Raw genomic sequence first — 17,535 nt, forward strand, 5'->3', positions numbered from 1 at the left:
ACATTCTTCAAGGAACAGGATATGTGGGAACTGGAAAAAGGACTTGACGGCTAAATGGGTTAGTTTATTTTTAATACACAGTCGATGTCCCCCTACTGCAGTTGAAAGTAAAAGGAACAGGTCAACACTAATGGCACCACAGTTCCCATATGCAGGCTAAAATAGAGGGCAGTTGTTGAACACAAAGATCAGGGACACTTCGGACAAGAGATACCTTGGCTGGTCTCGTACGGCTCTGCTTTCCTCTTCCTGTTTCTCTGGTCATTCTGCTTCTTCTCAGGTGTCTGTTAAGAAGAATTCCCATCAGAATTAGAGACACGATGCACCTGCTCCCATCTATTTAAAGATGGAGGTAAAGGAGGCCTAAACATTTTGTGCATAGGCCATTTCCAGTTTTTGATGGGCTAAGAACACTTATTAAAAAAACAAACAAACAAAAAAAACAATGGACCTGAAACAGTTGATTTTAAAAGTTGCAATCATAAAACAAAACCAACTCCTCTTTTGTACCACTTCCCTAAAGCAATGTATAGTTCATAGAACTACTACACACATAAATTATCAGCCCGCAAGATTAAAACTTACAGAATAAATATTAAAATACAAATGATACAAAAGTTGGACTCTTTTGTGGGAAAATGTGTTCATAGTTTTTTTTCTTTTTTTAAATATTTGAACCCCAGCAGAAACATATGAACTGAAACAGACTCTTACCTCCAATTCTTTGTCACTTAAAGAGCCAATGCTACACAAACTCTGGTTGGATGATTCACTATTCAATGGACCCTGTGGTAAAAAAAAAAAGGGGGGCCCCATTTACATTAATATCAGACACATAAATCACTCTGATGAGCTATGCAGGCAAACAGGCCACCGTAAGACTTCCATGTAAAATCAAACTTTAGGGTAAAGCAAAGTTGCACACACTAGGGCTGGGTGTCCATTTCTAAGCACTGTCTAGTATGAGCTAGACAAGCAGTATGGTTGCCATGTTAATCTATTTGAATGCAGAAAAATAAAGATTAATAAATACTAGAACACAAAAAATATAAATCAAACGTTTTTTTCTTATTCCACTAGCTTAACACATTTGGCCCTGTTTACTAAGTCGCACTGTAGGTGCACTAACTTTTTAGCGCGCGCTAAAAACAGACACCCATTATATTCCTATGGGTGTCTCTAGCATTAGCGCACGCTAATTTCTAGCGCGTCTACAGCGCAGCTTAGTAAACAGGGCCCATTATTTTTTATGAGCTTTCGAGAGCTAAACCCTCTTCTTCAAGTCAGAATAGAATGAGCAAAATATGGCAATACTAGAAAAGTAATTCATGAAAAACATTTCAATGACTGCCTGAAAGTAGGAAGATTTTCACTACATTTGCACTGCTTCATTTGCGCTGTATTAGTTCTGTTTGTTAGTAATCTGTATTTTTAGATTATGTATGTTGGTTTGTTACCCGTCTTGGATAAAGGTGGGCTATACACAAATAAATAAGAAGTCAGAGGGCTGGGATATCATTACAAGTCATAAAATCCTACTGCCTGCCAACTTCTGATCATTGAGCCGTCTCCTCTTTCCCCTTCAGACTAACACTGAAATACTTTTCATGATTCACTTACATATTCTACTATTGCCATCATTTGCTTGTTCTGAATTGAACTAAGGAAGGGAGTTTTAGCTTCCAAAAGCTAGTCCAATAAAAAGGTATCACCTTATATTTTTGTTTTATTAATTACTAGTAAAAAAGGCCCGTTTCTGGGAGAAATGAAACGGGCGCTAGCAAGGTTTTGGGATAGGGGGAGATGGGGTTTGTAGGCTGTGAAGGCATGTGGAACGACGCAGCTGTCCCCGAAGTACCCTGTAGGCACAGGGAGGTAGCGTTTGTAGCCTCGCGACCCGTGTCCCCTGACCCCCATTGACATACCTGCGAGGTCCGATCGCGTTTGTTTACTTTCCAGCAGTGTGCAGATTGCGTGGAACTCCGTAGTTTGCTGCAGTGTGGTCCACCCTTGTCGTCATGACGTTGTGACGCGAGGGCGGGGCATACGGCGCTTCAGAGTTCTGGCTTCCGTTTTCGAGGCATGGGCAAACCGGATATCTCTGGCGCCTCACAGTTCCGGTTTTGAGGAGCTTTTGAGGCTTCATTTAGAACGTTGGGGTTGCAAATTATGTCTGGAAGGGGCGTGGCTGAGGGCGGGTCCTGAGTGACACTGAGTGGTGAGTGGTGCACAGTGAGTGTTGCTGGCAGCCAGCCTAGTGCTTCAGTGTTTCCCTCCCACAGAGTGAGCCAGGTGAGAATTATTATATAGGATTCTTTATTTCTGTGTAGTCTGTTGGACTCTGAGCTTGGTACACTGGACCAATTTATTGCTTAAAGCACGGGTTCTTAACCAGTGGTGCCCTCCCCCCAAGAGGTGCAGGAAGACGTCAAATTGGGTGCGGAGAAGGATCTTGAAATCTAAGGCAACGCAGATAACAGTACAGGCAGGAAAGCACTCAATCACAAATCAGTGCTTATAACATGAACAAAAAACAAACTCCTGACTGCAAATTCATCATCAAGTTTTCTGGAAGGTTACAACAAGAACCCCACTCCTAACCACTCCCTCCCAAATACTTCCATAGGGCACATAACGGCATTATCGCAAACAACCAATTATCTGCCTAACCTGACTATGTACTACATGTCAAGGTCAGCTAAGGGCACTTGTAAAATAGTAGATAAAAATGACAACAAGAATGACTGCACACCATTAACATCAAAAACAAAGAACCTTATTTCTCTACCCCTCTCCCCCCCAAAACAAGACAAACTCACAAGTTCATATGAATTCCAGGACAACATCCTTGTCCTGGAAAAATGCAAACTGCCACAGCTTAACTCAGGAGGTTGTGCTCTTACCTCCCATAATAGTGCCTAATATATTCTATAAAATTTGTGAGAAAGGAGAAGGGAAAAAAAAACAAACAGACAAGCCTGAGGCGAATGCCGCATGAGATCTCTAAGCAAGCAGGGGTGCCCCGCTCTTCTACAGAATAAGCATCAGCTCAAAAAGAATTTAAAATTAAGCTCCGGGCCAGTGGCGTACCAAGGGGGGGGGGGGGGGGGGGGGGGGGGGGAGGTGGTCCGCCCCGGGTGCATGCTGCTAGGGGGTGCCTCGCGCCGGTCAGCTTCGTTCGTTTCCATGCTGCTTCTGCCCCGGAACAGGAAGTAACCTGTTCCGGGGCAGAGGGAGCATGGAAACGAATGAAGCTGACCGGCATGCGGCACCCCCCCCCAGCGGCGTGCACCTGGGGGGGGGGTGTCCTTTCGCTGGGGGAGGGGGGGGTCGCTGCACCCGGGGGGCGGGGTGCATCGGCGATCCGCCCTGGGTGTCAGCACCCCTAGGAGCGCCACTGCTCCGGGCCCTATGCGAAAGGGACCGGATGTAAACCCCCATACTGCAAGAAACAATTTCCAACGTTTTGGTAAACACTTGGTGTATTTCTGCTCTAAAAGCACTAAGGCATGCAAATGATTTGTCTAGGCCCAAAAGGAGGGAGCCTCCTCTCCAACCTATGCGCCCAGAATAACTCGCTTACCCGTAGCTCCTGCCTTACGAAGGAAGTAGAGCCTGTGAATGATTAGGAATATGAAAAACTTCATATTTATCTAACAGCAGCCCTGCTGGGGAAAACGGCAATTCTCGACCCAATAACCTCTCAAGATAAGTTAAAATAGCTCTCCAGAAATGCTTTATCTTTGGACAACTCCAAATAGCCTGAAAGAAATAGTTATGGCCTTGAAGGCACTTCTGGCAAATCAGAGTCTCCACTCCACTCGCCTCAAACATTTGTTCTCATATGAAATATAACCTGTGAAATCTGAGGCAATTTATTCAAACTTTCTAGACAGTGTGGAGGTAGTTATTAGGACAGTTATAACTGTACTACTGTAATTTTAGCGACGTTAGCAATTAGCACTGTTAGCGGCTAACAGTGACATATGTAGCTATCAGTAGTCACAAATGGACACATGGTTTAGGAGAGGGGGTACAATTAGTCAAAGGGGTGCAGGTACCAAAAAAGGTTAAGAACCCCTGGCTTAAAGGTTTGGACAATTATACATACAAACTACATGCTTAGAGATGCGAGTCCTGCTTCTCTGTCAATTATTACGTTTAGTTTATTCAAAAACTTATACCATCTTACATCCCAAAAGGGAAAAACAAGGCAGCTTACAACAGATTAAAAATAAAGCAGGTTAGGAAAGGAAAAGAAAATTACACTAATAACAAAAGAATAGAAGAAAGGATAGGGAGAGAAAGGAAAGCAAGACCATAAAATGAAATACGTAATTCACCTTAGCGCCATTCCAAACTGGATCAGTGTCTCCAAAATCACAGAAAACGAATGAGCCTTTAGCACAAATGTAAAAAATTGAGCAACTAGTTCAATATGGAGAGACTGAGGCACAGAAGCAGGATGCAGGCGCTCAAACTGCCAAAGGCAACGATATTTTCACCCCATTCCAGCCCCTCAGGACAATTGCTCTGATAAAGTGAACATTGGTTCATGCCAGCAGGGTGGACGCGTCTTTATCTTGCCAGGATCTGAGCATATCTCCTGAAAACCATGCTGGCCCACTACTCTCAACCTGCGCTGTAATACAATGTGCTTTCATATACCCAGTGCATTATTTCCAGCCAAAAAGGTGCTGGTACTCACCCTTCAGAGATGGGGGTGATCGCTGAGGGACCCACCCCACAATAACCAGGACCCCTGCAACCAGTCACAAATCCCTCCTTTCAGTATCCTTCTCCACCACCGCCAACTCCAGGCTCCGCCCTTTCTGCCTCGCCTCACCCCATGCATGGAACAGGCTCCCTGAGCCCATACGCCAGGCCCCCTCCCTGCCCATCTTCAAATCATTGCTCAAAGCCCACCTCTTCAATGTCGCCTTCGGCACCTAACCACTACACCTCTATTCAGGAAATCTTGACTGCCCCAACTTGACATTTCGTCCTTTAGATTGTAAAGCTCCTTGAGCAGGGACCGTCCTTCCTTGTTAATTTGTACAGCGCTGCGTAACTCTAGTAGCGCTCTAGAAATGTTTAGTAGTAGTAGGCAGAATTGGTGTGTACAGCCTGAGCTCTTTCATTAAAACTTGAAGACCATGGCTCAATTTTAGCAGACAATGGAAAAGGTACCCCCAAGTACCCCCTCAAAAAAAGCCCTGCATATACCTATGCTGTGATTTTGCTGAACAGAAGCACTAATTTCGGTAGGACAGAGCTATGCGTAAAGTACTACTACTACTTAACATTTCTAGAGCGCTACTAGGGTTACGCAGCGCTGTGCAAATTAACAATTAAGGATGGTCCCTGCTCGGAAGAGCTTACAATCTAAAGAACAAAATGTCAAGTTGGGGTAGTTAAGTTTTCCTGCATTAATTAAAAGGCAGGATTTTCTACGCCCACCTTTCTATGAACTGCTAGATTGCTCCCAAGGACCAAATGTTAGATACTCATCACATTCACTGCATGTTCCCCAATTTCATAAATACCGCTTCTAACACAGAAGACTTCTATATACAAGTAAAGGGGGTAGGAATTGGAGGTGTGTCTGGCAGGCCGTGCCTTGATCTGAATTCGCCAGCTCTGTCCAAAGGCTGTACCATATATCGACAAAGCCTGGGACCAAGAATAATTAATGAAAAAACAAAACAGCCACAGTGGTGGTAAAGTGTGGCCATAATTTTTTCTCCTTTCCTACTGACATGCAGGTTGATCATCTGATCAAAGATTTATTTCAAGACAGATACTTCCTAGGAACAAAAAATTTCAGAGCACAAGTTAACCTCCCAACCCCCCCCCCCCCCCAAAAAAAAAATAGAACAAAACAAAATAAAAATTCAAGTGGTTGAAGATTATAATTCATGAAACGAACAAAAAACAAAACCACTATGAAAAACAATTGCTGTGACAGGTGTATTTTTTGCGATGCCTCAATGAAGTTACTTATTTCCCTATATCTCAATTTCTAACATCATAAACAAAGTATTAATCTGCACTCTGTAAGCTCTTTGGGGTAGGGACTGTGCTGATATATTATCCTGTTCAGCTGTAATCACGTTCTACTAGTTATTAAAATTATTGAAAAATAGAAGGAGCAGAAAATGTGTTCTTAAGGGGCCCAAGATACCTAACAAGTAGCAAAGAAGACCTTTCTATTCTCACCATCTTTCTCAAAAAGAGCAGTGAGCTGAGTCGAAGCAATCTAATAGGCTAGAAAGGACTCCACGTGTATATTAAAAGCCTGTATGAATATCTCTTAGAAAGGTAATATAACCAGTCTCCAATAGTGTATGGATCCAAAACAACATACACAACATATTTATAAATATTGAGGCTGTTTACAAATAATTTAAAAATAAATATTAAACACCCATACCAGCTAAGAGTAAACACCTAATTCCAGCAGAATGTACACATTCTCACAAAACCAATCACATAAGAAATGACCTGTCCCAAGGAGAAAACGCATTCGTAACAACCATGGAGCCCAGCGTGCCAAGACACTACCCTCCATATCCACCCTAAGACGCCCTATTTCTCCCATATCTCAATTAACAGGGATAAAAAGCAGGGTCTTTATTTCCAAAAGGCAAGATTATTCGATTACATATCAGCCCAAGCATTTATGTATTATCATTTTACTAACAGCCTATCAAACAAAAGCAGAGGAGTGGCCTAATGAAGTGGTTCCCAAACCTGGTCTTGGAAGCACTCTAGCCAGTCAGGTTTTCAGGATACCTACAATGAATATTCATGAGATAGATCTGCATGCACTGGAGGAAGTGCAGGCAAATCTCTCTCTGAATATTCATTGTGAGTATCCTTAAACCTGACTGTCTGGAGTGCCTCCAGGAACAGGTTTGGGAACCACAGGCCTAACGGTTAGTGAAGCGGCCTGAGAACCAGGGAAACCAGGCTTTGTGTTTATTCTGCATTAAAGCTTCCACACTTCTACCATTGCTTCATGTTTATTTGGCTGGTTACAGCACTGCAGATGCCTCCCATTCAAAAATAAAATACATATAATTCATCAAATTACATAACACTAAAACATACATAATCTCACACCTCCAAGACCCACAGGTACAAAGACTCCCTGCAGAAACCTCTTTCCTGACCAGTTTCCTAAGTGAGGAGACTTGGATAAGTATGATTTACACAGGCCTAAACCCTTAGCAGTGGGACTGAAAACACAGTCTTGTCTGTGCTCATCTTTTCCTTCACATAATTTCAGAGAAGAAGAGAGGGACAAATCTGAATAACCACATAACCAAACTAAAGTATAGGTCCATGACCTTTTAGTAAAAAAAAAACAAGGGGGCAACAGAATAACCAGTTTTTATCACTTCTCCCTATGGGTAGGCCTCTAGGACAAATTACAGGGCATAGTACAAGGACAACAGCCAGACCACATGACGTTCCTTTTAACTGCGATATAAAAATCGGAAGCATTTGCTACAGACTAGAAATAGTTATTTACATACAAGTACTGTGTACTATGGGGAAAGGCAGAAAGTTGATGGGCAGAGACATGAAACGCTGTACTGAAAAGTTATTTCCCGATACAGAGAAATTTCATCAACAGGCCAAAAAGACTTGGTTTAGCATTACATCTGATTACTACAATACATACTTATGCATGTCATATCCCATGCTCTCTGCTCCAACCCACAAACACTCCCAAACTAGAAGCATACAGAAGCTGGGTATACGGATACACTGGAAATGGATTGTATTCATTCCTTTGCCCAAATCACTTTAGTCACATGGATCGATCCTTGCCAGAGTAGCTGCTCTCCCAAAAGCAATATTCACACTAGACATATACCTGTGGAACTCATTTTCTGATATACTAGGTCAATATTTAATACTACTGATAAAACATTGAGGGCCCCGTTTACTAAGTCACTTTATAGACTCATTAGCATTTTTAATGCGCATTAATCATGTACCAACGTTAACCGTGTTAAGCGCCTACAATATCCCTATAGGCGCCTACATGGTTAGTGCTTGCACTAATTGTAGGTGCGTTAAAAATGCTAACACGCCTTAGTAAACAGAGCCCTGAGTTCTTTTTACATCTTTAGAAAGCCGACACAAAAAAAATCCTTCCCAAACACCAGTCCATTAACAGTCTTCCAGAGCAAACACTGCATGTGCAAACAACAGATTTTCTGTGTGAAAAAAAAAGTAAAACATATTTCCTATCAAGCAACGGCTAGTGATCCCCCCCCCCCCCCCGGGCACGCTTCTGTGATGCATATGCAAATATATGGGATAATGAGCTCTGAACCTTCAATAATTGGGTATTAACAATTAATCGCTGGTGTTAATTGGCACTCATTAAAATTTGTGCACACATCTGGATGTAGGTTATTCTAAAAGTCATAGCGCATATCTCAAAAAGGGGGCGTGACCATGGGCGTATTAGGGGTGTCCGAAAAGTTGCGCATGGAATTACAGAATACTGCCCAACTTGGCTGCTGGCGTTTACACCAGGTTTTAGCAGGAGTAAGCCCGGCACCAAAAGTCAGACGTGGGATCCGCATTAAACGCCCCCCTTTAGCACTGTATTTTTCTGCGCCTACATTTCTGCGCCGTTTATTGAATTCCCTCCTTTGTGCTCTTCGACCTTGAGCAGCAAAGCGCAACAGATTACCTTGTCCAACTTCACTAATTAAAACAGGCTCCCACTGCCTCTTCATTTCACTTTTCAAAGCACTAACAATTTAATGTTGTTTACTGCATGCTACTCCTCCGACAATCTGCCAATGATTTTTTTTCTGTATAGGCAAAACAGGCACTGAAGGCTGCACACACACAAGGCCATTAAAGGAGAAAAGTTACACAACCTTCGCCCAACAGTTCTCTCTTCTGCGTGAAAGGAAAATGTCTGTTGAAAGCAGGGCTGCCAAGAGACTGAACAGGGCCCAGGGTAAGGCGGCCACCCCCCCCCCCCCCCCAATCATCGTCCGCTGCTGCCCCCCCCCCCCCTCCAATCACTGCCGCTGCAGGATTGAATTTAAATACCTTGGCTGGCGGGGATCCCAAGGCCCCGCCAGCAGAAGACATCTTCCTCCAGCGCTGACTGCCTGCCCCTGCGGCTGCTTTTCCTTTCAGGGCATGCTCGGTTTCAAAACCAAGCATGCACCTGAGAGGAAAAGCAGCCACTCAGCAATGGGCAGAAGAGCGCGCTGGAGGAAGCTCCGGGTCCTCCCCAGTCTCCAAGGGGGGCTCGGTGCTGGAGTTTTCTCTCTCATGCTACTGTCGAAATGCAATTACTCAGGTCCTGTCAGCAGAAGGAGAGAGAGAGAGACCCCGGAGCCAGGCCTCCCCTTGGATGCACAGGCCCGGGGAATTTTGCCCCCCCTCTCGGCGGCCCTGCTTGAAAGCTAGTCAGCCAGACTAACTTGCCTGTGGGACAAGGACTGTATAAGGAGTGTTAAGTGTCTGTGGTTCTGTACTCAAGTTCCCAAAACTACACACCTAGCACCAACTTGGCAACAAACCTTGCACATATTTAGAACAAGACAAGTTAAGCACAAGTTTATGGGGGAGTCTCTTCAGAAAAATGAACCACAGTATAAAAACAAGAAATGCAGGTCATGGAGGTCAGAACTGCCATCAAACTGTTTAAGAGAGTTGGATTTTAGCTTCTGCTGTTACAAATAAATGGATTACATTGCCCTGCTAAGCAAGAACACTGTATCTGCAGTAAATCACATTTCAAGGAAAGTGAACTTTTCTAATATTCCACTGGAAACAAAATATATAGGCAGGTTTGCAAAGATTGTTTTTGGTGTGTGGATTTATTTTATAAAACCTTTTGGAAACAAAATATATTGTCAGGCTGGCAAATGAATCTTTAGAAAAGTTCACAGGTGGCCAAGGCAGCAAGAGCTTTCTGGTTACTGAAATGTTCAGTAATCGCATGATCCAAAAGCAAAATTCTCATCTACCGCTTTAGGTTGCTACAGATTTCCAGTCCATTATTAATAAGTGAACATTTAACACAGTTGTGTTAGTCATGCACACAAGAAAGTACGCACAGCAGACCTGCATGTGACAGCATCTGCTGTCACAGCTATCTGGACTCACCTTAGCAACACCTACTCCAGTGAACCTGGCCTCTAGCAGCTCCTGTCGTCGTGGGTCCAGGCTATGCAACTCTTCCATCATTTCTGATAAAAGGGATGTGGAATAGGGAGAAAGAAAAATAAATACAGTCAGAATAAGTAACACAGGGGACAGATGGTCATTGAAAACACAGCTCCAGGCCACGCAAACAACATCTACTACACTGCTGTTAAGAGCAGATGCAGCCTCGGCTTTCATAATATCGGAACCAGAACCCTCTCCCTGCACAGCCGTATGCTCTAAAAACCATATTTGCACTGCCTTTTTCATTAGATGTAATGACCGATTTGCTTTCACAGAAGGTAATAACAGGTCACCTTCATGTAAAGGCCAAAGAGGCACTTATTTCAAGCCTGTGTGTCTTTACAAAATACTACGAACAGAGCGGCAGAAATCATGCCAAGATTAGAACTGCGTAGCAGGCAAATCAAAGGGAAACACCACCGCAAAAGTCGTGGAGTGAGAAAGAGTGCATTTGGCCACAGACGGAACCACGAGGTGGAGCCAAAACGTGGAGGAAGCGGTATTTATTCAAAGACCCGACACGGCCCGTGTTTCGGCAAATGCCTGCATCAGTAAAAGGTAGAACATAAAACGCTGTTCTTCGGAACTCATCACAGTAAATGAAAAAGAAAGGAGAAAACTCTGTATGCCTGCAAACAACGACGGCAGCTTCCTGTGTCGTACCACCCCTGACGCAGGCATTCGCCGAAACATGGGTCGTGTCTTTGAATAAATACGGCTTCCTCTGCGTTTTGGTTCTGCCTTATGGTTTCATCTGTGGCCAGATACACTCTCTCGCACTTTTACTAGAGCTGCATACATTTACATAATTAGCATAAATATTTGATGTAAAGTACACGCACACACTCTCACATATAAAATCACGATGCTGCTTGCATTCCACACAAACTCCACCCCCAAACACACAAATGCCTTCTTGCCACACTCTACTTTTACATCCAAAACCCCTGGAGTAATTTCATATAAGCGTTTTTACATGCGTTAGAGGCCTTTTCGTGCACATAACCCTTTATAGAGTTATCCCCTTAATGTCTGCTCTTGGTATCCCACTAAAAATTCTCCCTTTAAGTGCAATTGAAATGCATTTCTCAAGGGCCATGAACACAGCAGTTTTCTGCACATTCCCCTTACACCAGTAATAATTTCAACCGATTGCATAAGTTAATTTATAAATCCAAATCAGTTTTTCTGGAACACAATTATGCATATTATGAGAAACTTTTCTATACTATACGTCTAATAGCGCTTTAGAAATGATAAGTAGTAAGTAGTAGTATAAAATGCACTGAAAACAAAAGGAAAAAGCACCTAACAGATCATTTGCACAATATAAATAAAATGTGAATCAAACAAGGGTCCATGCTGTCCTATCTCCTTCATAGGTCCAACAAATATAGATGTGGAGATATTTTTAGGGGCTATAATGGCTGAGCCCCATTACAGAAAGCAACAGTCTGAATGCTATCCAATATCACTGCCACAGATACATGAATTTATCAAAGAAACTAGATCGGTCTCTCAAACTAAAGTTTTTTTTAAATTGTATTTTTAATGCTTTCTGCTTCCATCCTTTCCAATAAGCAATTTGGAATATTTTCCCATCACGTTGTGCTAAACTGATCATGTGAGAGAGTTCAGTTTCCAGGAATATTACAACCCGGGTTCCTCTTCCTATGTTTCACCCAGTCAAAGCTGTCAGCAACCAAATCAACTCCATCTATGAATGAAAGAGTCATCTATTCTCGTATCTGCTCTGGAAATATGTTACAGGTTATTCCTATATATCTCAAAACAGCAGACGGACATTTTGGCTGAGGTTTAGCTCATGAACACACAGGGCACTTCTTACAAAGCGGCAATACCGATTAGCGTGCTCTGAAAACGAAGAAACCTATTCAACTCCCATGAGCTTCTTCGCCTTCAGCGCACTCTAGTCGGTAGTGCTGCTTTGTAAAAGAAACCCACAGTGTTAGCCAGGATACTAAATTTCAAACCACAGAAATAAAGCCAACTCAAAGCACACGAAGGAAAGAGGTCCTGGGCTACTTCTCTCCATTATTCCTTTCTGAGTGCCATAGCCCCAGCTGCTAGCTCAGGGATTGCAGCCATAGCTTTGCCTGGGCCTGAACTAAACCAAGAATGTCTAGTATGCAAGGCCCCAAACAGAAAGAGAAGACAAAGATCTGTGTCCTGTGCCACGATCTTCCTCCTCGGAGGGCAGCAATTACAAAGTAAAATAGATACGACTGACTTTCCTATAATTCCAAGAGGGAGAGGGTAGGCTGACCATTATTGTTGCCAATTCATAACCCTCCAGTGACCAAGGAAGTTCTAGCCCCAGGAAGCTGGTAAGGTGGTGACATGACCCCACCATTGCTTCCTATCTGAGGTCCAACATGATCCTTCTGTTCTTTCAGAACTGGGCTTTACAAGTCAGCTGGGAGCTCCACTGGCCTGATTAATCAAGGGTTCCTCCTCCCCCCTCCAAAAATATATATCTATGATAATCGTTTGTATGCCTACTTCCCCACTGCTGCACCACCAGTGGGATTTCTTAACTCATCAGGCTAGGCTCTCCTATTAATATTTATTGCATTTGTATCCCACATTTTCCCACCATAAGGCAGGTTCAATGTGGCTAAAAAGTGGTAGTAAGATTACCATCTTCCTACCGCAATTAGCTCCCATATCTCTAAAAATGCCCAAGAAAATTCTCTCCTTCTAGTGCCTCCATTTTAAAAACCAAAGACATCAAAACTATCACTTAAAGAGAGAGTCCATCAACAAATTTTAGTTATTCCTTGACTAAAGTCATATGGTTGCTGTGTTAGCGAACCTGGGCACATAGAAACAAGTGATCAACAAGCTTTGGCAAGACCTTCTTGCTGTACTAACTTCATACAGCAAGCTAATGTAAACTCTCAGCATTGGACTTAAAAGGGAAAGATCTATCAAAGTCTAGTTAAAAGCAGTTTATCCTCAGAAAGGAAAGAACAAACACATTAATATGAGCTAATGTGATAGAAGGTTCATGATACAGTCCATGAAATCATGCATAGGGAAAATCAAAGATTCGACACAGAAACAACTTAGAGTGACTGGAGAAAAACACTTGAGCCCGTGCTCATCCTTCAATAACAAAAAACACAACAAAATTCAACAAGCACCATAAAAAGCAGGGAAAGTCTCTACTATTTCTAAGCATTACTTTAGAAGAAGCATTTTAATCAGATGAAGGGGGAATATTGTCTTTCAGTTGCTAGAATATATTGACAAAGCATAGCCTACTATGATCATGCTATTTCCATGGACCACGGGGAACCCTGCAACCTCAAAGACAGAATTCATTCATAAACCTTTGCCTCAGGTACAAACTTAGTTTAGGGTCTTCAAGAACAGGAAAATACTGCACCTGAATGTAACTTGCCTTGAGCTACTACTGAAAAAGTTGCAAGCTAAAGCCAGATCCCTTAAAACAACCAAGGAAAATACTAGAACATCTGAAACTGACAGCAGAGAATGCACACATCATATCAGGATCATACAGAATGCACATTCTTCCTAACTACTGCAATACCAAAGACCACCCCATCTGATCTTCAGTTTGGGGCTTATTACACTAAGAAAAATCTGCCTGTATCAATGCAATTATGAATGCTGTTGCAAAGCTTATCTAATGTTCTCTAGTTTTTGAAAGCTGTGACAACTTTGAAAGGAACAAAAAATATGTGAACTTTTGAGACTGCATAGGCATCTAAGTAAAGCTCATACACTAACATCTTTGGCAAGTCCTTTTAAAATTTATCAGATTCCACAGCTGGATGGCCCAATTAGAAAGTCTCCTATACAATATGGAATACATCGGAAACATTTTGGCTAGAGAGTGGAAAACATGACTGAGCATAAGACTGTAAGTGTTGTTCAAATTAAGGGTCACTATTTAATATGCATCAAACATATAAAGCCATGCAAAACATTTGTCATGTGGTAAAATTAATCCCTTTCCCAACCGTGATGTAATGCCAGAAATCAACTGATGTTTAGCACTGTTGTTTGTGTTAAGATGAGTTTGAAACTTTCACAACTCCTTTGAGTATCTAAAAATCTGAGAAAGAACCCAAGTAGTAGGGGAAAAGTTCATGCATCATATCTTTTTTTTTTTTGGCAATACAACCTGCAGAATCTGGATATTTATGGTGACTAGAACCCCACATTTAAACTTGTTCATGTTGGCAAAAGAAAAGTAAAACAAGTCACTAGGTAACATCAGTAGTGATTGCTAAGGGAAACTAATACCACTGCATTTTATACAGGTGGACTATTTGTACATGGATACTAGTCTCTCTCTCTCTCCCCCATCTAATGCATAGGCTTTACATCATCTTATATTCCCCTAACATCTGCAACACCCTAACTAGGGCCTAAATAAGCCTCACCCTTCCCCCACCATTTTATATCCTTCCAATTCCCTGATGCACCAGCTTTTACCCAAAGCCAACTACCCAATACATAAGCTACACCCTGCCATGATCTTAGATCTTGTATTCCCCCTTCTACAGTACAACACATAAGCCTGGGCCTAACTCCTCCTAGATGACCCTCTCCCCCCCCCCCCCCCCTTCAGTTCCGTATACCTCCCTAGTAGATTAATAAACCAGTGCAATATGGCAAGAACATGCGGGCCGTACTGGGTCGGCCCCTGGCTCCATCATGTCTCTGACAGCGACCAGTCTTGTTTTCAGTGATATTAAGCCCCACACATTTGACTGCTCTCACACACGCACACACCGAGTGCCCCTCTTCACACGCATTCAGGGACTTGGGACCCGGAGCTCCCCCTCCCCTCCCGCGACCTGGCATCTCTCTCTCTCTTCCACTCTCCCGGTCCAGCATGTCTCTCTCCCCCCCCCCCCCCCCCCCATCCACGGTCCGGCATCTCCCCCTCCACTCCCCTACCCCGCCCGCGGTCCGGCATCTCTCCCTCATTGTCAGACTCCCCGCCCCCGCGTCCTAACTTGTCTTTGAGGTCGCCGACAGCGGCCCCGGAGCTTTCCTCCTCCGGCGTCCCGCCCCCTCTGACGCAACTTCTTTCCCTCTGCCGCGCCCCGCCTCCTCTGACGCGACTTCCCGTTTCCGGTAGGGCCGGACGCGGCAGAGGGAAGGGAGTGACGTCAGAGTGGGGGCGGGGCGCTAAAGGGAAGCGCTCTGGAGCGGGTCGCGCAGGAAGCCGCTAGTGTTGGCGACCCCGAAGCTAAGTTTGAAGGTAGGATGCGGGGGACAGAGAGAGAAGGACAGATGCCGGATCGGGGTTGAGGGGGGAGAGAGAGATGCCAGCCTGTGTGGGGGTTGGGCCTTCGCGAACGATAGACACGGGGGTGGGGGTCGGTCGGTCGGTCGTTGAGCCTCTGCTTCCTTCGGTGTGTCTCTCATCGTTACTTACTTGAAGATGTTGACGTTTCCGTGTCATGATCGTCTGGGAGTTTCCTGGAAATCCCCAAGGAGGGAACTACCGTCCGGAGCCGTGGCTTGGGATAGGCCTTCTGTGCCCGGTAAAGGGTGACACGAGCCTTTGAAGTGTCTCCTAGATTCCTGCATTGCATTCAGGCACGCATCCATGGACGCTCCCACACTTACTGCCTTTGCTTTTGAATATGTAAATCAAATGCAAGACCATTCTGTGTCCTGTAGCTTAGCTTTACTGTTGTGATTTTGAAAAAGGATTTTCCCTTTTAATCCTTCGGACTATAACTTCATAAAGCTTTTTCAGTGTGTGGAAATAGCTTTTATAAAATTGGGTGGGTGTATGTGTTCAAGTACGTGTGGTAACAGGGGCAGGTGTACTTTTAAGAGGTCTGTGGAGCTGTATACCTATGTAATTTTTATTTTATAAAATAGGCCGGTACTTGGGGGTACTGAGTACCGGCACCTTTTCCATTGTCTGCTAAAATTGACCCATGGTCCCCAAGTTTTACGGAAAGAGCTCAGGCTCGACACACCAATTCTGCTGTGCCATAGATTCTGTGATTGGTTGCAGGGGGCCTGGCTGTTGTAGGGTAGGTCCCTTAGTGATCACCCCACACCTGAAGGGTGAGCTGGCATTTGAGTACCGGCACCTTTTTTGCTAGAAAACATCCACATAGGTATGTACCTGCATTAGAGTATGTGCATGTGGTTGCAGTTTCCTTGAATCAGGTGCGATTGTGTGAGAGATTTGTGTGCTGCTGGGGATTATTGTAGGAGCCTCTTGTATAAAGCTAAACACATAACTTTCTTCATTAAAAAAAAGTGCAGGTTAATTATTTATTTTTTAGTAACACTTGTGTACGTGTGTTTTTTCAAGTAATATATGGAATTATACCTATTTATTCAACTGTCTGATAGGAATTCTAATTCTCAGTCTAGGAATTACTTTCTCACCCTCTCTTTTCACAGTTGTAGGAATGTTGTTTATAAATCTTCTTTTCTAATTCTACTGTATCTTTTTTAAGATGTGGTGACCAGAATTGCACACAGTATTTGAGGTGTGGTCGCACCATGGAGCGATACAAAGGCATTATAATGTTCTCATTTTTGTTTTCCTTTCCTAATAATGCCTAACATTCTGTTTGCTTTCTTAACTGCCGCTGCACACTGAGTAGAGGTTTTCAACATATCATTTTAATGTGGAACCTTCCATCATGTAGTTATAGTTTGGGTTCCTCTTTCCCTCATGCATCACTTTGCACTTGCTCACATTAAATGTCATCTGCCATTTGGATGCCCAGTCTCATAAGGTCCTCTTGTAATTTTTCAAAGTCCTCTTGTGATTTAACAACTTTGAACAATTTTGTGTCATCAGCAGATTTAATTACCTTACTAGTTACTCCCATCTCTAGATCATTTATAAATATGTTAAAAAGCAATGGTCCCAGCACAGACCCCTGGGGAACCCCACAATATTCCCTTCTCCATTGAGAATACTGACCATTTAACCCTACTCTCTGTTTTCTATCTTTTTAAACCAGTTTTTAATCCACAATAGAACACTACCTCCTATCCCATGACTCTCCAATTTTCTCTGGAGTCTTTCATGGGGTACTTTGTCAAATGCCTTTTGAAAATCCACACAATATTAACCAGCTCACTTTTATCCATGTGTTTGTTCACCCCTTCAATGAAATGTAGTATATTGGTGAGGCAAGATTTCCTTTCATTAAATCCATGTTAGCTTTGTCTCATTAATCTATGCTTCCATATCATCAAGCTGATCAATCCATAGACTGGTGGGTTGTGTCCATCTACCAGCAGGTGGAGATAGAGAGCAAACTTTGCCTCCCT

General features: G+C 43.3%; 1 protein-coding gene across 4 annotated transcripts in view; it reads right to left on the reverse strand.

Moving 5' to 3' along the window:
• Positions 1-15,282, reverse strand: part of TLK2 (tousled like kinase 2) — a 109,176-nt gene extending 93,894 nt beyond the window's left edge. For 2 of the 4 annotated variants that reach the window (XM_030220688.1, XM_030220686.1), the window contains exons 1-3: positions 10,156-13,529; positions 715-786; positions 215-284 (exon numbers count right to left, since the gene is read on the reverse strand). In XM_030220688.1, the coding sequence (XP_030076548.1) occupies positions 215-284; positions 715-786; positions 10,156-10,464 (451 nt within the window). In that variant the 5' untranslated portion in view covers positions 10,465-13,529. Of the gene's footprint in view, positions 1-214; positions 285-714; positions 787-10,155; positions 13,530-15,174; positions 15,193-15,233 lie in introns of those variants that run through there. The other 2 variants (XM_030220689.1, XM_030220690.1) reach the window with 2 other exon arrangements.
• Positions 15,283-17,535: the final 2,253 nt, after the last annotated feature.

The sequence above is a fragment of the Microcaecilia unicolor genome, chromosome 12 (genome assembly GCF_901765095.1).
Source record: "Microcaecilia unicolor chromosome 12, aMicUni1.1, whole genome shotgun sequence".
In the NCBI taxonomy this organism is placed as follows: Eukaryota; Metazoa; Chordata; class Amphibia; order Gymnophiona; family Siphonopidae; genus Microcaecilia; species Microcaecilia unicolor.